Source organism: Cyanistes caeruleus, chromosome Z (genome assembly GCF_971803275.1).
Source record: "Cyanistes caeruleus chromosome Z, bCyaCae1.hap1.1, whole genome shotgun sequence".
Lineage (NCBI taxonomy): Eukaryota > Metazoa > Chordata > Aves > Passeriformes > Paridae > Cyanistes > Cyanistes caeruleus.
In genome coordinates this window covers 12,791,393-12,814,449 of record NC_141732.1, presented here as the reverse complement: position 1 = coordinate 12,814,449, position 23,057 = coordinate 12,791,393, and the positions used below count along the sequence as shown (strand labels likewise).

General features: G+C 43.6%; 1 protein-coding gene and 1 long non-coding RNA gene across 2 annotated transcripts; one reads left to right on the top strand and one right to left on the bottom strand.

Moving 5' to 3' along the window:
* Nucleotides 1–13,262: 13,262 nt before the first annotated feature.
* Nucleotides 13,263–19,342, bottom strand: LOC147648111 (uncharacterized). The gene is made up of 2 exons (XR_015280771.1): nucleotides 19,002–19,342; nucleotides 13,263–18,528 (listed from the first exon to the last, which is right to left on the bottom strand). It is a non-coding gene; the product is annotated as an uncharacterized LOC147648111 (long non-coding RNA).
* Nucleotides 19,343–19,407: 65 nt separating this feature from the next.
* On the top strand, nucleotides 19,408–20,576 carry LOC147648110 (uncharacterized). Its single transcript, XM_086867717.1, has one exon. It carries the CDS (start codon nucleotides 19,435–19,437, stop codon nucleotides 20,440–20,442), a length of 1,008 nt encoding a protein of 335 aa, XP_086723843.1. The 5' UTR covers nucleotides 19,408–19,434; the 3' UTR covers nucleotides 20,443–20,576.
* The last annotated feature ends 2,481 nt before the right edge of the window (nucleotides 20,577–23,057 follow it).

Sequence of the window (23,057 nt, the reverse complement as noted above, 5' to 3'; positions counted from 1 at the left end):
AACTCTAATGAAAGGAAACGCAAACCTCTCTCTCTCTTTCTCTCTGCCACTATCAACTCGCCACTCTTTACACCACATCCGTCCAGAATCTCCACTACACAAATTACTTTGCTTCAGAATCAACAACAAATTCTAACACCTCCTTTTGGGGACGCTCCCCAAAGCCATCAAAGGCGCCAGACACAGAGACCAGTCAGCTAGCCAGCTCCTTTTACCAACTAAAACAAACTTGCAATTTCTATTTCTACTGCCTTGAACAGATCTTCAGTCAAGATAGAAATGAAGACACAGACATCATTCTTCTCTAAATTTTCTTCTACAGGTACAAAGGAGTCTATCCTTACACAGCTGCTTAATGTGAATAATCTCTAGTGTAACTTTTCTCATGACAAGATATTGTTGTGAATTCATGTTGTAAATATTGGCTTTTCACAAGTATTCTGATAAATATATTATATGCTTTCACTATATTCTTTTCTCTTTTAGCAAGTTATAGGCTTAGATAGGAATTCTGAATGGTAAGGATATGTCTCATCTGGAGAAGGCAAGATAACTCCAACAGGCAAGACAATGGGAGGATCAAGCTGTGGAAAACAGGCTATTATCAGCAGCAGGAAATGGAGAGCAAACTGTTACCAAAAAGCCAGTACCAGGACGTTGGCAAGGGCGAAAGATATGAAGCCCATCTGCTCTCTGAGGAAGGGGCCTGGACTCTTATCAACAAGTGACCATCTGCAGCAGAAAGGAAACCAAAAACTCCAAAATAATGCTGACCAGCTAGAATAATGATGACCAGCAAAAATTATGCTGACAAGCAGAAAATAAAATTGAAAAAAACATGATCCAGGAAGGTGGAACCAGGGAGGGGACATGCTTGAATATGCATTAACCTCTCACAGCAAGGATGGGATAAAAAGGACACTCCTGAAATACCAGGTGTGCTCTTGGCAGCGCGCCAAGGCACCCGGCCGTATCTCTTTGCTTTACTTTATGTCTCTTATTGTCTTTATTAAACATTTTTAAAATTTTACAGGAGTGAACTTCGTTTTTCACAATATGATCAGGTCTTTTATTCTTACAGACATTTAGATACATGGACAAGTTTCTGACAATACCTTTATGTTTCAACAGTACTTGCAGCGTATATACTATGAACAATCTATAGCAAGAACCAGTCTTACAATTGTTTTTGAACTCTTCTTTCACAAAATAAGACTCATCTCCAAAAACACATGTACTTATTAAAACAGACCAAGTTTAGAGTCTCCACAATTCTCTTCTCAATTCGAAACACCAACAATCTTAATTTTAATCATTTACTGGGTCCACTTCTGCTTCTGTAATAAGCACAGCTGCAAAACAACACAAACACTCCTAGAGACATGTGCACTTTCTTGGCAAATTCAAAAGAACAAGAAACCATGGCAGTTCTGAGCCTGATCTTCAGCTAAACACACTATCACAATAACTCCTTAGCAATCATCAGAGAGATGATCAGCATTTCATATTGTGAAAAGAGACAAAATAATTTTCAGCAGCAGTAAAAAGATTTACAACAATCCACAGGATTTTGCTTTTAGGCTGGCACCAGGTTCTGCTGTTAAGAATCATGGGCTGTGCCCATCAGCACGGAACACAAACAACATTAGGGTTAACAGCTCTAATACTTATTGACAACTTGGTAAGTTTTCACCTCAAGAAGTGACTACTATGCAAACTACTGTAACTTGCCTTTAAAATTAAAATCAACCACAAAATTCTACAATATTCACTAAAGTAAAGAAATTGGAAGGCATACTAAGAAATGGGTTTGTTTCTCTACAAAATAAATATTGCGGTCACTCAAGAAAAAACAAACAGAGCTCACTTCTTTTTCCACTTTCTCCCAGGATGCATGCTCTTCCTGAAATCTCAAATTTTAAGCACCGACACAGCTTACTGCTGCAGAAGCCCACAGCACCATCATACATGGAATTCTCTCAGAACTCGGTAAAAACAAAGGCTTGCAACTTGCAGCTCCCTTGGTTTGGAGCTGATACCATACGCCAGTACTGCTCCATATCTCGCTCACACATCTGGCTAAGAAAAAGCTCTCTGAGACAGTTTGACACCAGTCCTTACTCCCGCAATCACAGAACTTAATGTGCCCAAGGTCTCATAAGACTCCGGCATAGAAAACCTGAGTACCAGAGGGACTCACCCGGCTCTCTCACCATTGGGCATGTTCCCGGCCTGTTGCACAGCTTCAGGAGGTTCCAGGAGTCACTGAGAGCTCCTCTGATCCCCCTGTGCCTGGAGCAGGGAACCCAAACCAGCATCTGTGGTTCAATCCAGCCTGCCTGCAGCCGCCTAAACACAGCTCTGCGGCTTGAGAGCTCCAAAATAAGTTTAAACAATCCAGGGGCACCAAGACTTAGAAGGCCCCTGCCCTCACTTTACTCAAAAGGGATAGGCTGAACTCATCCCCTCAGGGCACCCTCCGTGCCCTGATCTTATCAGGGTTCGGCCCAACTCACCGCTGTCGGAGCTCCAGGAGTTCCCTTGCACTCCTGAGGCTGACCCGCCCCTCCGTCCCAATAGCTCGGCAGGGAGTAGCCCTGGGAGCACGATCTCCCAGGAAAACCTTTCACTGCCGCTACAGTGGGGCAAAAAAACTTCTAAAAAAAAACCCCAAAAAACCAAAAAACAAACAACTTCAAACGCTGAATCACATACCAGCTTACCAAAGCGACCCCTCCCCCGCAAGCAGCTCTTGTTGCCCAGGGGGGGAGGAAAGGCACGGAGGGACCATCACCACTAAAGATAACTTTGGCTTTGCTCTGAGACCAGAGCTGCTATCCCGCTGAGAACAGATTGATACAACACCCCTGCAGCTCCTGGGCTACAAGCCCCAGTTCTGGTTTGCCACCCTGGGGCTCCAAGACAGGAGCTCGCAGGGAGGAAGCGAATCCCTCCATGTGTCCCCACCGTGATCCAGTCCCTGTGGAAGCATTGACCCGTGTTCACTCTTACTCCAACACAGCACAGAAAACCTTTCCTCTTTAACAACACAATACAATTGCTCACCCTCACTCCAGCACAGCACAGGAAACCTTTCCTCTTTAACAACACAATTCCAAAAAAAACCCCCCACAAACTTCAATGCAACAATCACACCTATTTACGCATTCTTACATCTGTTCATTCAACTCCACCCAGTCACAGCAAGACAATAAGGTGCTCTTTACTTCCCTTGTTAATATCCGCCCATGGGCACTGTAATATGTCAATATATCCCAAGTTTCTTGGATTATTCCTCAATTTGGCAGTTTTAAGTCCAAATTTCTTGGATTTAATCCTCAACTTGACAAAGTTTTAGAGAATCCACATTTTACTCTGTTTTCCCAGTGGATTGTGCCAGGAAAACCTTGGGCTCCCTTTCCCGAGGGGCTCACCCCTCCCCTGAGACCCAGTCCCAGTAACCCCGGGGGTATCTTGCAACCCCCGCTTCCCGCTCCCCCAAAGATTACTTACAATCCGTCTTCTTCTTTGTGAGAGGAATGATGAGCTTGTCTTTACAAACAAGCTGTGGGTCAGTTGATAAGATGTAGCTATCAGTGAGAGACAACAGAAACAATGGGATGGATTCCAGTAGAAGATCAAAGAGGCACTGAAAGAACACTATGAATTCCAAAAAGTTAAGAAGGGATTATGCATTGGGGGTGGGGGGGGAAGGTACCCCAGGTATCAGGCGTTCCTGGAAGCCTGTACCTCTCAAGTACCTCAGCCTATGGGGAAAGGGAGAAGGGACAAGCGGCCGGGAATTAGGATAAAAAGGAGGCTGCGCCCTCCAAAAATTTGAGGGACCCCAGGGGAATGTCCCATGGCCTCTCCCTTTATTCGAATAAAGAAAAAGGACTCCTCTGTCTCCTTTTTGGACATAAACCTCTGGTGTTCGTGGATTAATTTTCCTGACATATTTTTGGGGGCTCGTCCGGGATATTTCCACCGTCCGGGGCGGCGGGCAGCGAGCAGAGCTGAAGGCGCGCCTCACCCAGTTTTGGTGATCAGCTCCCCTTGGTGGCGGCCAGCACCGGGCGATCGATTGGGTTCCCGAGACTGTCCAGGAGACAGATGAGAGGCGGACCAGGGGGGTCCGTGAAGAGTCCACAGGGAAGGACCACTGAAAACCTCGCCGGTGAGTAAAATGGGATCTTCAGGGAGCAAGCCTGGGAGGGCACCCAGGGAGGGTAGCACAGGCAAACCTGGGAGGGCACCCATGGAGGGTTGCACAGGTCAAACAGAGCACCCATGGAGGGTTGCAAGGGTACAGCCGGGAAGGGGTCCTGGCAAAAGGGATGACGATCCCACAATACCCCCGGAGAGTCCCTTGGGGAGAATGCTGAGATCTTGGGACAGATTATGCATTCACCCAGAAGTCACTATGGAGATGATGGGAAAATTGTTATTATGTATGGCCAGAGTATAAGTTGCCGAATGGACTTATATGGCCATCTTATGGAACAGATAGAATTCATTTGTGCCGAATTCTGTGGAGGTATCTAGAGGAGAATTGGAAAGGATGGATTGAAAGGGAATGTGGATTGATATGGTTTAAACAAGCAACAGGAGAAATCTATGTGTTAAGAAAAAAAAGGAGAAGAGGAAAAAGGCGGGGAAGAGGAAAATGGTGAAGACTGGGATGTTTGCCAGCACCTTCCCCAGTCTTGTCCTCTGGTGTTACCAGCTGACCCAGGGCCAGCTGCAGATGCCCTGTATCCTCACCTTCCAGGACAAAAGGATCAGGGAAATGCTGTTCCTACAGCTCCACCTGAAAATAACAATGGGGTGGGGGGGGGGGGAAGCAGCATATCATATCACCCCCTAGGACTAGAAGGGGAACTCAATTTAGAGCATCAGAAGCCCCCCGGCCCCAAGAGATAGGGGTCCACCAAATGCCACTCCGCCAAGTCCCTTTGGGAGGTCAAGGGGGAGGATTTGGGTTTGTAGTTGTACCACTTACTACCCAGGATATAAGAGGATTGAAAAAAGAATTACCCCCATACTTGGATGATCCCTTAGGGGTGGGTGAACAGATAGAAGAATATTTGGGAAATGCAGATTATACCTGGAAAGATTGGGATTTTCTTTAGGGGATTTTGTTTGGGCCATCAGAGAAACAAATGATTTTGCAAAAAGCTCGGCAGCTGTGGGAGGATGAACATCCACAGGCAGTGGGGGGGGCTGGACCTAATGTACCTACAGTGGATGATGCCATCCCACAGGTGGACCCCCAGTGGGATCCAAATAACCAGGCCAGCCTGGCTCGCCTCCGTGATTACCGTGCTTATTTGATTAGGGCAATCAAATCAGCAGCTCCTAGAACTAACAACATTGCTAAGGCTATGTCGTTAGAACAAGAGAAACATGAAAGCCCCTCTCATTGGTTAGAGAGGATTAGGGATGCCTTGCGGAAGCATGGGGGGATGGACCCTGAAGGACCAGCCTTTGACACATTGTTGAAAGTACAATTTGTTACTAAGGCTTGGCCTGACATAAGGAAAGGAGTACAAAAAGATCAAGAGTGGCAGAATAAGCCTCTAGAAGAATTGGTGAGAAAAACACAGCAAATATATGTAAGAAGGGATGAAGAAAAAGTAAGAGCTAAGGCAAAGATGATGGCAGAGTTTTTGCAGCCCCAAAAGAATAAACCACAAGGTCCAAGAGGTCCCCCGGGGCAGAGGGGACGGGGTCAGCCACAAGGAGGTGTCCAGGGCATTCCCCTCTCGAAAGGGGAGAACCGACCGGCTGGGGAGGAACCAGTGTGCCATCTGCAGGAAAGAAGGGCATTGGAAAAGGGAATGCCCACAGAAAGAGCTGGACCCACAAGAGGAAGAAGTCCAGAGGATAATGGAAATGGATTGTTAGGGATGTCAGGGGCTTCCATTATACCAGGGACCCACCACTCAGGAGACCTTGATAACTTTTAAGATGGGTCCGGATCGAGAGGAGGTGTGTTTTCTAGTAGACACAGGTGCCTCTCGATACACCTTGAATTTTATACCTAAAGGAGGGAAATTGTCAAAAAGGTCATTGGTTATTCAAGGAGTAAGTGGAAAAGATGAGCGAGTGCATTTTATTCAACCGCTGTTAATAGATATGGGGGACAAGTTTGAAATGCATGAGTTCCTGTTTGTTTCTAATTGTGATTGTAATTTACTGGGAAGAGATTTGATGGCAAAAATGGGAATGCAAATCAGTATTATAAAAAATGACACTGAGTCCAGCACTGTAATATCTTTGTGTAAAATGTCTGAGAGAGCTTATGCTGAAATAGATCCGGAAGTGTGGGCAACCCCGGGGAAATATGGAAAATTAGACATAGAGCCTCTCCAAATTACTTTGAAGCAGCCAGGACAAGTTGTGTCAAAAAAACAAGACCCTCTTTCAAGGGAGGGAAGGAAGGGGTTACAGCCTATCATTGAGTCCCTGCTAAAGGCAGGTCTGTTGGAACCGTGCATGTCTCCTTATAACACCCCTATCCTGCCAGTTAAGAAACCAGATGGAACCTACAGAATGGTGCAAGATTTAAGAATAATAAATAAAATTGTCAAATCAAGGCATCCCACAGTTCCGGATCCCTATACAATCCTGAACCAGGTTCCCTCCTCACATCAGTGCTATTCAGTACTGGATTTAAAGGATGCTTTCTGGGGGTGTCCGATTACAGAAGAGAGTAAACAGTATTTTGCCTTTGAGTGGGAACAAGAGGAAGGAGGTAAAATGGTAAAGCAGCAATTGACTTGGACAGTCCTCCCACAGGGTTATACAGAGACACCTGTTTTGTTTAGACAAGCTTTGCAAAAAATACTAAGAGAATTTACTCCACCCTCCGGGGTTAAGTTGTTGCAGTATGTGGATGATTTACTGTTATCAGGGGAACAGGAGGAGATGGTTGAAAGAGCTACTGTGAAACTGCTTAATTTTCTTGCTAAAAAAGGACTTAGAGTGTCTGAAAAGAAAGCACAGTTGGTAGAGAAATAGGTCAAATATTTGGGGCATATTTTAACTGGAGGGTTACGATGTATTGATCCAGAGAGAATACAAGGAATTCTACAAGTACCATTACCCCAAACTAAAAGGGAATCATGGCAGTTTTTAGGGTTGGTGGGTTACTGCCGAGTGTGGATAGAAGACTTTTCTGTTGTGACCAAACCTTTATATGGCTTTTTAACACAAGACAGTCCTAACGTTGTGGTATGGACACCAGAAGGAGAACAAAGTTTAAAAAAATTAAAAGACAAATTGGTTAAGGCCCCAGTCCTAGCTCTTCCAGATACAGAAAAAGAATTTGAATTATATGTAGATGTTACACAGAGTCATGCAAAAGGAATTTTGGTTCAGGAGCATGGAGGAACACAGACACCTGTTGCCTATTTTCCTATTTTTCAAAACTGTTAGATCCGGTGGCCAGAGGCTGGCCCCATTGTCTGCAGAACTGCGCAGCCACAGCTCTGATGGTGGCTGAGGCCCGAAAGCTGACAAGGGGGGGTTATCTGATTGTTAAAGTTTCACACCAGATTAAAGTTTTGTTAACTGAGAGAGTCTCTAAGTGGATGACCAGCTCTCGGTTGTTGCAATATGAGTCTTGTCTATTAGAATGGGAAGATTTAGAATTTAAAAGCAAGGAAGGTTTTAACCCAGCCTCCTGTTTGGATGGCCCTGAGGAAGGGAGCCAAGGAAAATTCCATGATTGTATTCAAGTAATAGATCTATAAACTAGGGCAAGGAATGATCTGAGAGACATCCCATGGCCTGAGGGGGAAAACGTGTTTATTGATGGGTCTTCAAAGGTGATAGAAAGAAGACGATTTACAGGATACTCTGTTGTGAGTGGAAAGCAATTAAAGGAAGGGGGGAGGTTACCAGCCACCTGGTCAGCCCAGACGGCCGAGCTGTATGCCCTCGTGAGAGCTTGTGAGTTATACCAAGACAGGACAGTAAATATTTTTACTGATTCTAAATATGCATATAGTGTGATACAAGCATTTGGGAAACTGTGGGAAGAGAGAGGTTTATTAACCTGCAGAGGAAAAATGTTGGCTCATGAGAACTTAATCTCCCGCCTATTGGAGGTGGTGAATTTACCAAGAAAGGTAGCAATAATACACATCAAGGGACACCAGGCAGGGTACTCGGAAGAGGCAGTAGGAAATAGACTGGCTGATGAAGAAGCTCGGAAAGCTGCATTGTTGCCAGAAATCTCTAAGTTACTTCCCTTGCTCCCAGTAACTGCCCCCTTGCCAGAGAAGCTGTCTTTTCCACCAGAAGAACTTGACATAGTTAAAAAGAGTGGGGCAGAAGAAAGAGGGGGTAATTGGTTTACAAGAGATGGTAAGCAGTGGATACCGAAAGCTTTAGCCTCCCAACTGCTAAAACAGCTCCACGAAGGGAGTCATTGGGGCTCCCGAGGGATAGCAGAAGCCTTCCTCAAAATGTATGCTGCTGTGGGTCTTTTTGTTCTGGCAAAATGAGCTGTGATGGTTGTTTGATTTGTGCTAAGACAAATAACAAAGTTACAAAGAAACTGGCGAGGTGGGGGGAAGCCATGGGCTGTACGTCCCTTCCAAAGATGCCAAGTGGATTTTACTGAGATGCCCCGGGTGGAGAGATTTAAATACCTTTTGGTAATAGTATGTCAATTAACAGGGTGGCCAGAAGCCTTCCCAGCTGTTTCAACAACTACAGGGTCAGTTATTAAAGTATTTTTAGAACAAATAATCCCAAGATATGGGATGGTGGAAGTGATAGACTCAGATAGAGGAACTCATTTTACTGGAAAAGTTCTTAAAAGAGTAATGACTGCTTTAGGGATACAATGGAACCTCCACACTCCCTGGCATCCCCAAAGCTCAGGACAAGTTGAAAGGATGAATGGAGAGATAAAAAAACATCTTCTGAAGCTGGTGATAGAAACGAAAATGCCATGGCTGCGGCTCTTACCACTGGCTTTAGCAAGAATAAGGGCCAGACCCAGGGAAGATATTCAACTGTCTCCTTTTGAATTGATGTTTGGAATTCCTTATCCTTGTAATTCTCAGCCTGGGGCGGGGGTAGAAATAAGTGATGTATATCTAAAACAGTATGTGGCTCAGATACTGTCTCTTGTGAAATCTCTTCGATAGGAAGCTCAGCTGACACAGACCCTGCCTTTGGACTTTGCTGTGCATAATATCCAACCAGGAGACTGGGTCCTAGTTAAAGAGTGGAAAGAAGCACCCCTGGTGGCTAAGTGGCGTGGACCTTTCCAGGTGTTGCTGACCACAGAAAAAGCCGTCAAGACAGCTGAACACGGGTGGACAGATCACACTCGAGTCAAGGTCGCTAAAGCTCCAGAGGTTTGGACATCTCAGCTGGAGGAGAAGGATGGGAAGCCGCGACTGACACTCTGCAGGAGTGGACTGGAGCAGTAGCTGGTGTGTCGACATCGGGGGAAGCCCTGAGTGCCTACCCACAGACTGCCTGCTGAAATAGTCTGCATGGACATCCCTACTCTCAAATCTCCAGACACTGGGAGCCAATCCATGCTGTCATTGCTTTCTTTGTGCTAAGCTGTTTCTGTGCTTTCACTTGCCACAGGTGGTGTAGAAGACAACGTGAAATTGAAAATTAGAAATTAGATTATAACACTGTTAGAATGTTTCTCTTAATAATTTTACCTTTATATTTTCAGTTAAGTTGGGGTCTAAAGTGGGAAAATAATTTTTTTACTTTAGGAGAATGTAATAAATATAGTATGAATAAAAATTCGTAAAGACCTAAATAAATATATCTGAACTTATAATAACATGAGAAAATATAAAATACAGTGTGGCCAGAAAGTCTTTTCCCAGATCTGGTCGCGAATTCCCATTCAGGAGATAACAATACAAGCAGAAACCTTGATAACGATACTAGCCGGCGCCCATCAACTGAAAAGAATGGGCAGGACACAGGCCATCAAGCTAACAAAGGAACAAGCTCAGAGGAGATGCCCATCTCCGGACCTGAACATCCCACCTGGCCGACCACTGTTGGGGAAGCAATCAGGTTGACAAAGGAACGAGCTCGGAGGAGATGCCCATCACCGGACTTGGACACCCCACCTGGCAAACCACTATTGAAAAAGCAATCAGACCGGACAAAGGGAAGAGCCCAACCGAGATATTCATCAGCTCCAACCCGGATCCCACTACTCCATCCTGATGGCCCGAACCAAAATGAAATCAAGAATCTCTTTACATATGAGGAGACTCTGCCCGGACACCTATTAACTCTATTCTCCAATGCCAGGAAATCCATTCACCCGACAATCAAGGACCTTTGGTGAATGGTGCCTGCTTGGAATTTTGGCCTCAGGACACAAAACCCCTATAAAAACCCTGGACATTCTACCCTCTGTGTGGATTTGGGTAAATCTGTACCTCCGGGTATAGACCCCTGTCCACCCAGCGCTGCGCTGATCTATTTTATTGTGGTTTTTATTTTCTCCCGTTTGTGATTGAATTGTTTTATAATAAATTGCTGTCTATATTAATCATATTTTGCCGTTGCATTTATAACAAGAACAAGTAGCAAAGACCTTTAACCTTAAGAAACTGTTGGGTCTGTGGAGGGCCAGGGGGATCTGAAAACTGGCCATGGGTGGCCAGCCCAGTCGAGCCTAAATGGTGGGTTAGCACCCTGAGTGAAGTCCATAATGGAACAGGATTTTGGGACAAAGAAGGAAGTCCATGGCAGCTTCATTCTTCTGAAAGAGGCATTTATTGCTTAAACAGAACAGGAAGCACATATGTGAGAAAGAGCGTTTGTGACTGGACTTTAGGTTTAGATTGTTGGACCCCCAACTGCCCTCCTTATGACTGTTCCAGATATAGAGGCAGATGGAATCAAACGCATGTTAAGCTCACTAATGGTAGCTGGGTAAGGTACCTTCCATAATTACCAAAAAGATCTTGAAGGCTGTAAAGCAGTGGGGAAGGATAAGTTTTTTGACCCTTTATTTTTAAGCTGCCCCTGGGATAATTCCACAAGTCAGACACATGTTGTCTGAGACTATCAGTGGAAGTGGCAGCACCAGAGTGGAGCTCGAACCCTTTTCAGTAAGTTCTGGTCCAGATCTAGTAAAACAGATCTGGGATGTGATTGCAAGTGGAAACCTCATGTAGGAGCTTGGAAATGTAATTATTGTGATTCTTATGGCGAGGCAACTATTGTTGGTGGACCCCTAGGCCCTGGACCCCTAGGCCCTGGAAGCAAGCTGTATTTTGACCCACCAGTTGATGATAAAAATTGGAAAGGTCCCTTTGCTAATGGGACCTGGGCTCTAAAGGGGCATTACTGAATTTGTGGCCAAAATGCTTACTGCAGGCTAACCCCAAACTGGTCAAGGATATGTTATGTGGGGTATATTAGACCATTGTTCTTTCTGCTACCACAAGTTCAAGGAAATCAGTTAGGAATCAAAGTATATGATGATCTAATTAGAGAGAAGCGGTCCATTGATACATCCCTGGTTGGAAGGAGCACCCAAAAGTGGGGAAAAGATGAATGGCCACCTGAACGAATCATACAACACTATGGACCAGCTACCTAGAGCCCAAATGAATTAATATCAGGTGCCAGAGAACCCATTTATAATCTAAATCGGATAATTAGGTTGCAAGCTGTCTTTGAAATAATAATCAACCAGACAGCTACAGCTCTTGACCTTCTTGCTGATCAGTCTACTCAGATGAGAAATGCAATATTTCAACATCGGATGGTATTAGACTATTTATTAGCAGAAGAAGGGGGGGTGTGTGGAAAATTTAATGACTCAAACTGCTGTTTGCAAATAGATGACAATGGAAAAGTGGTAAAACAAATAACAAAAGGAATAAGAAAGTTAGCCCATGTACCGGTCCAAACATGGAAAAGATGGGAATGGGACATGTTTTCATGGTTACCTGGTGGCCTATGGGTCAAACAAATGCTTTTTTTCCTCTCATGTGTTGTAGCAACTCTAATCTTTTTACCATGCATGATCCCTTGCTTAATACAACTCATTCAACATGTGATCAAAAGAATGCAGGTAGTAGCCGTGCCTACTGATCCAGAGATGGCTACAAAAGGGCAGAAAGTAATGCCACTGCAAATAATTGCAAAGCCAAAAAAGACCCAAGAACAAGAAATTAGGTCAATGATAACTAAGGTTTGTAAAGACAATTATTAACAGAAATTAAAAGAGGAGGGATTGAGAGGAATGATGAGCTTGTCTTTACAAACAAGCTGTGGGTCAGTTGATAAGATGTAGCTATCAGTGAGAGACGACAGAAACAATGGGATGGATTCCAGTAGAAGATCAAAGAGGCACTGAAAGAACACTATGAATTCCATAAAAGTTAAGAAGGGATTATGCATTGGGGGTGGGGGGGGAAGGTACCCCAGGTATCAGGCATTCCGGGAAGCCTGTACCTCTCAAGTACCTCAGCCTATGGGGAAAGGGAGAAGGGACAAGCGGCCGGGAATTAGGATAAAAAGGAGGCTGCGCCCCCCAAAAATTTGAGAGACCCCAGGGGAATGCCCCATGGCCTCTCCCTTTATTCGAATAAAGTAAAAGGACTCCTCTGTCTCCTTTTTGGACATAAACCTCTGGTGTTTGTGGATTAATTTTCCTGACACCCTCGACAGACTTATCTGAACCCCAATATATAGAATTCCAGTCTCTTGTGGGGAGTTTCACGCTCCTCTCACCGGGGCACCAATTGCTATAAGTGTATATCTTCTGCCTCTCTTATAGCTACCGTTCTCCTTCCAGTAGCCAGGGAAGCAGAGGAGATACTGTAGCCTTGAACAGAGAAACTAAACCAAGGCCCTTTCCCTTGCTGAGATGGAAGTGCAGCTTTATTTCTTGGGATCCCATGGAGAAGGAGAGCAGGAGGAAAAGAGGAAGAATATTGATAAGTGCCTCTTTTTGAAGGCAGGGGGAAGAGGATGGTTTACTTTCACACAGCCAATAAGGGGAACTGGGGAGAAAGAGATAAGGCAAAGAAGCTTACATTCTACATTTTCGGGGGTGCATTCTTTGGGTCACACCATTCTTTCTAAATGCATTACAACAGTGAAGCATGGTGAAGTGGTGCTAGCAAGCCCCTCACTATCTCACCCAATGCTGTTCACCCGTTGCAGCATGAAACTGATTTTTGCTTATAGTTTCTTTTTATGATTGTATTTTTTAATAAATTCTTTTTTTATTAATCAAATTGGCTACTCATTTATAACAGAACCCTCCAGCAAAGTGGAAAACTCTCATATTAGGTGTAGGAAGAATTCTGCAACTGACTTTCCCCATGATCTTGAGTACGTCCTAGTCACCACTTTCTTTTCAGTCTCCTCATCTGCTCACCTCCACCCCAATAATTCTGTGTGCAGGTGCACAAAGATTACTTCTACAAGATAACTCCAAATTCTCATCCTATTCCAGGACTCCAGAAACTGCCATAATAATAGTAAGGATTTGCCTTCTTTTATGACAATCTGAAGGTGTATGAAAAAAGGCAATCATGTCCTTCTGTACATCTTCCCAGTTGTCTTACACGTATTTGTCTTTCCAGCCTGGCAGATGTTGTACTCAGTGTCACTGCAGGTATTTTTAAACTATGTTCAAGAACTCCCCAGGCCTCCAAACACAGTGAGCTCAGCTAAGCCATGTCACTTAAATCAAACTGTCTTAGAGACCTCTAGCAAAGCACTTTATCCTCAGAGTTCTGCCCAATTCCCAAGGTGCAAAGGCCAGGTCTTTCTGGCTGATACAAAGTGGTACAAAGGCAATGGAGAGCTTTTATTCCTTTTCTTTTATCTGTGGAAAACCATGTGCTTTACTAAGAGCAGTGGTAGGTCCATGCACTAATAAAAACCTATCTAGGTATATGTTCAACCTATCCTAAAGTAAACATTCACTTTCTAACAAAAGGGATGAGCTCCAGACAGCTCCTTTTCAGCTTTCTGCCTGGCTCCTGTCCTGACAGGTAAAGTGAGCATTCCCAGTGTTAGGGAACATTCCCAGGAGTGCTTAGCATTTGGAGGAAAAACACACAAATGGGTATTGGAAAGAGGCAAAGAAACCCTGCCCAAGGCAAAACCATAACACCTTGCTCCTTCTTCTGATCTCTGACCAGCAATAACAGAGTTTCATCAGCACTGCCTTCTCTTTTCAGCAGCTCAGACTGTGGTATGGTGGTGAGAGGCAACTCTGAAACAACTCTGCAGAACAGAGGTCCTGGAACACCTGCCCATTCTGCCATTCAGTTTGGCGGAGTAGTGCATAACAATTTGAGGTTTAACAATAAATGCTGTAAGTGGCTTTTTGCAGTGGCCAATCTCCCTGGCATTCATATTCCCAAAGTGGGTTCAGTTTCATTAAATGAAAATAAATGAATTTAATACATTTAATCTTATGGTCTTTCAAAAATTATGCTTAAGTGCTCTTTTTTTACCTTACTCTCAGAGTGTGCAATATAAAGAAAATGTAGAATTCATTTGTATTCTGCTGTATAGGACTCACACAGAAACAATGAAGCCTGCATTGATGAAACCAATCTCCTGTACTTACAGGTGTTACAGGCAATCCTGTGGAAAACCTACTGAAGGAGCCTCAAGTCACTCAGTAATTCAAGTTGCTCCTACCAAATTTAGGATTTCCAGTAAAATACCAGGCAATAAAAAAAATTCTGTGTTTTTCTGGTGTTCAAAAGCTTTACTTCCCTCTGGCACTTGTAGAAGCAGAAAGAGCAATTGTTTTAGAAACAGATTTTAGAAGTGTACAACTCCCGGAGCCATAAAGTTATAAACCCTCAATCTGCAAAGTTCTGTAAGACCTACAATGGTAAAGGGTTACCAAGACATGGGAAATGCTGCACTTCTTTGGACATTTAGGGATGCATTTGTATCAACCTGCACAACCTGTGGGAGTGTCTTTGGTCACCCTGGGACAGGGACAAACCTATTGGGTGCTGTGATCTCCAGTGGCTGTACTCAGATCACCTTCACACTGTGCTCAACAGCAGGATTAAAACTGAGCCATCAGCATTTCAAAAGCACTCAAGCTCCCCTGGAGAACTAGAAAGCTCTGAAACAAACAAAGAAATTTGAGCATGTATGCTTATACACAAGCATGAATTATCAAAAAGCTTCCAAATTTGTCATATTGAAGTGTTTTACTCTAAACATTTTTCATTTATTTTCTAACTGGGACTGAAAATAGACTCAGGAGGATAATTTCCAAGTTCATTGCTGTCTTTGTCTGAAAGACTTAATTTAAAGCTTAATGCCTTGAAATATGTAAACTTTGCATTTAATCAGAACAGCATCAATTTCTACAGCACCTTTTCCAATCAGTGCAATTTTAGATCAGCAAACTATATTCAGAAGCAGGCAGTAGCTTCTGATAATTTTCTGGTCTAAAATTTCAGACTTAGTGAAGAAAATTTAAGAAAATTTTGTAGCCCTTTTAGAGGAGCAGAAACTGTCTAGAATATTATTTTTATGACAGTGGAGGGAACATTTTATTTTAATTTTATGCAGTCAAGCTTTCTTACTAAATATTTTTTTGAAGTGACTATGAGTAGCCTTCAAAATACTGAAAAGTTTCTTTTCATCTCTTATTTGCAGTTTTTTAACAGAAAATAACTTCTAAATTTCATTTAAACTCAGAAATATTTTAAATATTTTAGCTATTATTGAAACTATGGTTATGTGCTATCTATGATATTTTGGGATTTTGGCACTTTTTTCAGCAAAGCCGAAGGAGATCCTGTGAATTTCTCTTACGCATCTTGAAAAAGCTGGCACTTACCAAGGACTAAACCATACTCTTACTCTGGAATTCTACAGTTAGCATATTATTGGTGAAGATTTGATTAAATAGGAAAGGAAGAAAGAGCAGCAGGTATATATTCCTATATTTTGATGTGATTGAATATGGTTAAGGTGTCTTAGGAAAAGAAAAAGACAATATAAAAGCAATGTTTGTATTATTCTAATAATAAATAAAAACATACATGAAAGAAACAAATGTTTTGATCAGGAACAAGAAGGCCTTTGTTTTTAACAGCAGGCCATTTCATGTTTTTTATTCAGAATATCTTAATGTTCCACAAGCAGATCTGGGACACATATTACTGGGGAGGATGAAACAGGGAAACCTTATGAATGTGACTGTTTAGCAAAAGATTCTGAAAATATGAAGCCTAGAATCAAAATAGAAATGAAAGCTAACTTTGAGTCATAAGATGTTGAGTACTAGTTACCATACAACCAAAGAACAATAGCTTAGCCAGCTAAAGGAGAATCCCTGTTGGTGAAACAATGTCCTTCTGCTTATAGAGAATACAAAGGTCAAGCAGCAAGAATTTGTAAAGTTTTTAGAGTTTGAAATGTAACACTTCATGGTAATGTAGTAGTTCTTATAGGCTATATGGAAATTCTTTGGTGGATGTGTCTCAGTGATTGGTTACTGGGAATTAGAATATTCACTATAGAAAAGGATATAATGTATTGTAACAAGAACCTCACTCTCTTGTTCCCCCTTCTCTCTCTTAAGCTCTCTTTCTCTTGTTCACCCTGTTCTCTTACTCTTACTCTTACTCTTACTCTTACTCTTACTCTTACTCTTGTTCTCCCCTCTCTCTTTAAGCTCTCTCCCCTGGCTCTTAAACTGTCTCTCTCCCCACTCCACTCTCTTTCCCTCCCTGACTATGTGTATGCTGCAGCTGGCAGTGGATAGGGGTCTCTTCCTCGCTCTACCCATATAATAAATTGCTTACACCTGAACAGCTTGACCCTGGAGAAGTCTCTCACCACGAGCGAGTGTTTTGTACATCTATACACATTAAAGTATCCAAAATTTTAGGTTATTAAAGGATGTCATTGAGGGCAAAAAAAGAAACAATTAACTTGTGTGCAGCAGGTCTCCACCTGTATGAGACTCGTTTAGTTGCTTATAGAACCCACTACTTTGCACACCACCATTGAGATCATTCTCCAAGTCCTTACAAATTGCAATCCTTCTGCACAGGCTTTTTGTGTGAACAGCACTCAGCCCTGCTGGTCTCGATTACTCCAAAATCTACACATGGAATTCCCAATCAAAAGAAATAAAACCTGACCATCAAACCTTTGACAGCATCATCACTCTGCTAATTTTTCAGGGTTTTATCTAATTTCCATTACCCAAATTTACGTATGTCATTCTGGTTGATTGTCATCCTGGGGAGATCTTCAATAATTTGAGTTCCTCATAACTACAGTCTCAACTTGTCATTGCACTTAAGTATCTAAAATCCCAAACCAGTCAAACATATTAGGGGTATCAGGAATTACAAACCCAGACCAATTCCCTTATGTGAAGACAGCATATGTTTTCTCTTGGTCATGAATGTATGGGTGGATAGGAAAGGGCTTTACTCTTCAAGCAGCATTTTGGCATCATAGAAAAATATCTCTGGTAAAAAATTCACCAGGTAAAACTAAGTGTAGCTCTGAGATTCCCAGTCACTGAAATAGTGGAGCTGAAACATGGCTTGCCAAGCTAAACTAAATTCCCTGTAATTATCCCCTACTTCTCTGTTTCCTAAGCTCCATAATTCATCAGGATTCATCAGGAATTCAGCATGGGAAAACAAGGCATAAAGCAAATGTGTACTGAACAAAAATCTCTGATTTTTAAGAGCTAAGCCCAGACACTGAAGCACAAAAACACGACTGACAAGCTGGTTAGTGTTTTGAAGACCCAGAGAGGAAACAGGTTTCTTAATCATGACACTAAAAGAAAAGATTCCTCCTAAATTCAGTTATATATGGAAGAACGAGAAATGTGTGACACAGTTGTTCCTTTTGAATTATTAAAATTTTGAAATTCAGGGGCTCTTTTACCAGTATGAATAATAAAGTATACAATCGACATATCCTGAAATGCAAGTGCTGTTTTAATTCCTGTCCCCACTGAGAAATTTCCTTTACATTCAGTGCTATTATGTCCTCCCAACACCAGAGAAAAAGCAGGAAAATTTCTTCACCCTGTCACAGGCTGCCCAGGGCAGAGGTAGAGTCACCATCCCTAGAATGATTTATAGATGTGTAAGCATGGCATTTGGGAATGTGTTTTGGTCATGGGCTTAGCACTGTTGGGTTAGTGCTTGGACTTGATAGTCTTAGAGGTCTTTGACATCTGATTCTATTCCAACCCGATCTATGCTTAAAAATTTTCTACAAACTGAATTTTCAAATTTGTGAAGAATCACACATAGAGGAGGAAAGCTGAAAAGGAATAGCCTCACCTGATGTAGATGCAAATCTGACAAACAAAAGCAGAAGAAGGGTTACAGGGTTCAGTAAATAGTATCTCACTGGAAATGCAAATTTCCCCAGCCAAATGCATCCCATCCTGCTTGTAAACAACAGGTGGCTGGACAGGATAACCCAGGGTCTGGCAGTCAAGATCCTCATCTCCAAGGATGCTCAGACAATTCCCTGACAAGGAGACAAATTGTAGGGTATTTTTAATTTATTTTTCTCACCTAAAGAGCCAGAACTCTTTAGGGATCCTTAAAAGTTCCTGCCCTTAGGAATGAGAATGATCCAGGATAGGCCAGGTGACACTTTCAGTGCTGCCGTTGGCACTGTGTGGGGTCAGTGCAGAGAAGGAGTAGAGGCAATGTTCAGACTGACCATCAGTGCTGCAGAACCTGAGATAATAAGCTCCTTCTCCAGAGTAGCAGGAGCTCTGATGTGGAATTTTCAGCTCAAAAGAACATGCTTGGCCAGCACGGGCGGAAATCAGGTACTTAGAGCTGAGGAGGGTGGGGTTGTTCAGACTGCTGTGATGTGCCCAGGGCTTTCTCCCGAGAAGATGTGAGAGAAAATTGTAATGGAGAAGTAGAGAACCTCTCCTGTTGCTTAAAACATTCCCTCCCCCCCAAGCCAGGCTTCCAGTTGTCACTCACTTGGTCAGTTCCCATGAGCTGTGGGAAAACCCCACAAATCAGGAAGGCAGAGAGGGCCCTGCTGGGAGCCTGGCTGCACAGATTTACAGCTCCCTCCACACTGCAGATGAGTGGATTTGGGAGCACAGTGAGAAAAGACAGATCTACCCTTCCAGAGTGGCACCACCACCTCCCAGGAAACCTTGGCAAGGTGTCAGGAGTGTGGATGAGACACAGAGCCAAGGACATGTGATGCTGGTGGCTCAGGTAGAGCAACATGAAGGTGTAGAGACTGAAAGAAGAAATCTGTATTTTCATTTTCTCCTGATGCTGTGTGTCTGCAGAGGTGGACATCTCATTGTGATTTCACTGACTCATGGATGGTAACATGACTGAGTGTCAGATTGTGACATCTCCAGGGGATTTATTGAGACATCTCACTGCTTATACCTGGATGTCAGCAGAACCTGGGCCAGTCTGGCTTGAGACAGAAATGGCCACAGAGAGAGACAGCAACTGTCCCATCTGCCAGGACTCCTGGAAAGACGTGGCTTCTGCTCTGCCCTGTCACCACCAATTCTGCCTGGGCTGCATCCTGCGGTGGACACACAGAAATCCCTCATGCCCACTCTGCAGGACACCGATAGAGACCATCAGGTTTTCTGAGCAGGATGAATGGGACTACGTAGAGTTGGTCATCACCACCCCTGCAGAGTCACCCGAAGCCCATAGCATGGCAGGGAGAACTCCCAGTCACGTGGAAGAAAACAGCATCCATGGCCCTGAGGTGTCCCCTCCATCTTCTCCACAGGGAACACTGCCCCCAGATGAGCAGGGGCCTGCAGGGCCAGAGCGTGTGAGTGGCCTCCTGCCTGAGGAGTGGGCTGGACTATTCCAACAAAACCAGCATCTCCTGGAGGCTGTGCGGCCCTGGCTCTGTGAGAGGCTGGAGCGAATATGCCGGGGCCGGTGGTGGCTGGTTGAGGCTGCAGAGAGCTGCATCCTGCACTACCTCTGCAGCTGTGGTCTGGATGCAGAGGCCTTGGCCCAGAGGCTGCTGGTTTCCCTTGAGGGGCACACAGCACCGCTGATCCATGGCCTCATTGAGGTTGTTGCAGCCCAGTGCAGTGAGGAGGCCCAGAGGCTTCTGCATTCCCATACTGCTGGGGATGAGGACAACAGTCAAGCAGAGAGCACCAGCTCCAGCAGATCCAAGTCCAGCAGTTTCAGCTCCAGCAGCTCCCAGGAGAGCACTCCTATCAGTGGCTCCAATGTGGAGGAAGAAACTGGTACCTCAGAGGTCACTCACCATGGAGTTCCCAGCCACCCCCCACCTGTGCCCAACCCCACAGAGCAGGACCAGCCACAGAAGGAGCCGGAGCAGCCAGCAGTGGCTGGTCACTCTTCACAGGGTAGCAGCTGCAGCCCTTCTGCTCCCAGTAGGGCAGGGACTGACGGGTGACCTGGTGTGCCCAAAAGAGGAAGGCCCCCAGGTCCCTGGATTCTCCTCAGCCCAGCAAGAGTCCGTGATGGGACTGCAGCCTTAAGGGAACCTTGGGCTACAGATTAAATATTAAATGCACATTTCAGATTAAATGGTGAAACTTCATCTCTCTCTTCATTTCCCATTTCCCATGCAAGGCCAATGCAGTTGCCTTTGGGAAGTGACCTCACCTTTCCAGGTCTGACTTCCAGAAGGCATTTGTGAGGTCTGCATTAGGTGCCTAATCCTGTGTTTTTTATTAAATAATTCCATCCACTGCTTAGGCGCATTTTCCTGTCCATGAATCCAGAGGAAATTATGATGCACCACACAGTGAGAGGCAAACCACATGTTAGAAAGGTCTGGAAGGACAAAAGCTAGAGCCTGAAATACAAGTTAATTTTTTCACCTAAACTACAGACAATGAATTTCCAAAGGAGACCAAAGGAAGAACACTCATTAAGCTGCCACTCACAAATTAGAGGTAAAACTGAAGAAGTGTGAGGGACTCAGTTTTGATTGGTAATTCCTGGCTTTGAAAGGGGCAAGGTCAAAATTCAGCCTGCCCTGATGTACCTCAAACTGGACAACCTAATCTTGGTACGTATCCAAGTAACTATTACTTGTGAAAATTTTGCTCATAAAAGCATCTGGCATTTCTTGGGATGCCAATGCGAGCCTATTTACAGTGCACATGCTCTCTTCAGAAGGGACATGTGTTCTCCTGGCTGGAGTGCAATCCAATGCCATGGGAGGGATTTCTTTTCATTCTTTGAAATGAGCTTTTAAAAATAATTTTATTTTTAATACTCACTTCATACATGTCAGTGCAGTTCAGGTTGCAAGTTGGTGAAGGGATTCAATCTCTTTCTGCCTTTAAAAATTTGAAGTGGCGTTTTAGTAAACACCAGCTCGGTGAAAAGATTATTCTGTTGTTTGTGTTATTTCAAGTCTGGTTCCATAAAAGTGTTTTTGGTGTAAGCCAGCACCTAGCTCATGGCTGAATTTAATCAATAGCAGTAGCCCTACTTTGTTGCAATTTAATCACATGAAATCTTGGGAAAGAATAAAAGTTACAATATGCAGAGTAGAAAGAGGTCAACATTATTTGCTGTTTCCACATGGATCTCTTTCAGTTGCCTGAACTTAGTAGGTGATTGTTGCATCTTCCTCTCTGCTACCTCATGACAGCTCTCAACAGACTAAAGAGCAGATGAGAAGTTTTGCTCCCTTCCTTTTTGTTTGTAGAGAGACTGTTCTAATAATTATTTTGTCAGGATCTGAGCCAGAGTACTCTGGGAGCAGACAAATTACAGCATGCTCCTAAGGAAGTTTACTGGCTTTCTGAGAACCTGGAATTAAGGCTTGTATATTTGCAATACAAACTATAAAAAGAGTCGTTCTTTAGCCAAGAGGGCTCATATAAAATAAAATTCTCCTCGCTATTACAGACAAAGCCAGAAAGAGAAGTCATTAACTCTCTGTGTTTTTTTCTCACAAAATCTTTTAGCAGAACATTTTACAATTCACTGAAAAAAAATAATAGTATCTAATATTTCAAAACCCAACAGCCTAAGTAAGATTAACAGATTTTTAATATTTTTTTTTGCAATTAACTCCTTTTGCAGCTGAATTAGAAATTACTGGTTTGATTAAAACAGTGAAGCTCTGGAAAAGGAGTTCAGATGCCTTGAGTATCCTTAGCCAGATCATGTCAGAAATCCAGACATCCCTCCCTGGGTAACTTGCACATCTTGTAGGTGCGTGCCCAATGAAATGGCCAAGGTGCTATAAGGCATCTCCTTATAGGATCCTTATAGATGCTTATAACAGTATCTGTTCTCCTGTTCTGTTCATTACCTTTGACCCTCCTTCTCCTTTGGTCATCTCCACAGATGAAACAATGAGCGCCATGGTTTGAGCTCTGCCAGCATGTGGAAAGTCTCAGCCGATCCTCTGTATATGGGGAGAGAGGCTCTCTCTGAAGGGCATGTTACAGGTGTGCAGAGGTGTCCTAAGTCCTGCCCTGCAGAGGGATGACCACCTCTCCCCATGGCTGAGTGAGGACACAGCAGAACTTCAGGGGAAGCCCCAGGAAGACAAGAAGGCTGCACAGGGAATGGCCGGACACAGCTCCCTGGGGCTGTGGCTTGACACACAGAACTGGAAGGCAGCCTTTGCCTGAGCAGTAATTGAGATAGTTGCTACACCAAAACAGGACCTTATAGACTCTTCTCACAATTATATAGAAACCTCCACTTTTTCACATACATTGACTTCCAACAACACTTGCTATAAACAAGCATTTTATTCAAATGTCAAGTTTCAGCGCTGAGGGTGCATTAAAAAGACACACAGAAATCACTGTCTCAAAGAAATTCCCTGAAATCTGTGTGAAATAAAAGAGGGGAAAAAAGAGCACAAAACACAAACTTTTATCCACACTTGGAGGCAGATATATTCCCCTCCTGAGCCCTTCTAATAATTCACTTCCATAATTAAAAAATGGTCATAAATGTTTCATGAGTCAAAACCTTGCTTAACCTTCAGCAACAAAAGCATCCTCTTATCCTCTTTGTTTTATTACACAAATC

Bases quoted from the DNA above. Each gene is read 5' to 3' on its own strand.
- LOC147648110 (XM_086867717.1), top strand. From the start codon at position 19,435: ATGTCAGCAGAACCTGGGCCAGTCTGGCTTGAGACAGAAATGGCCACA.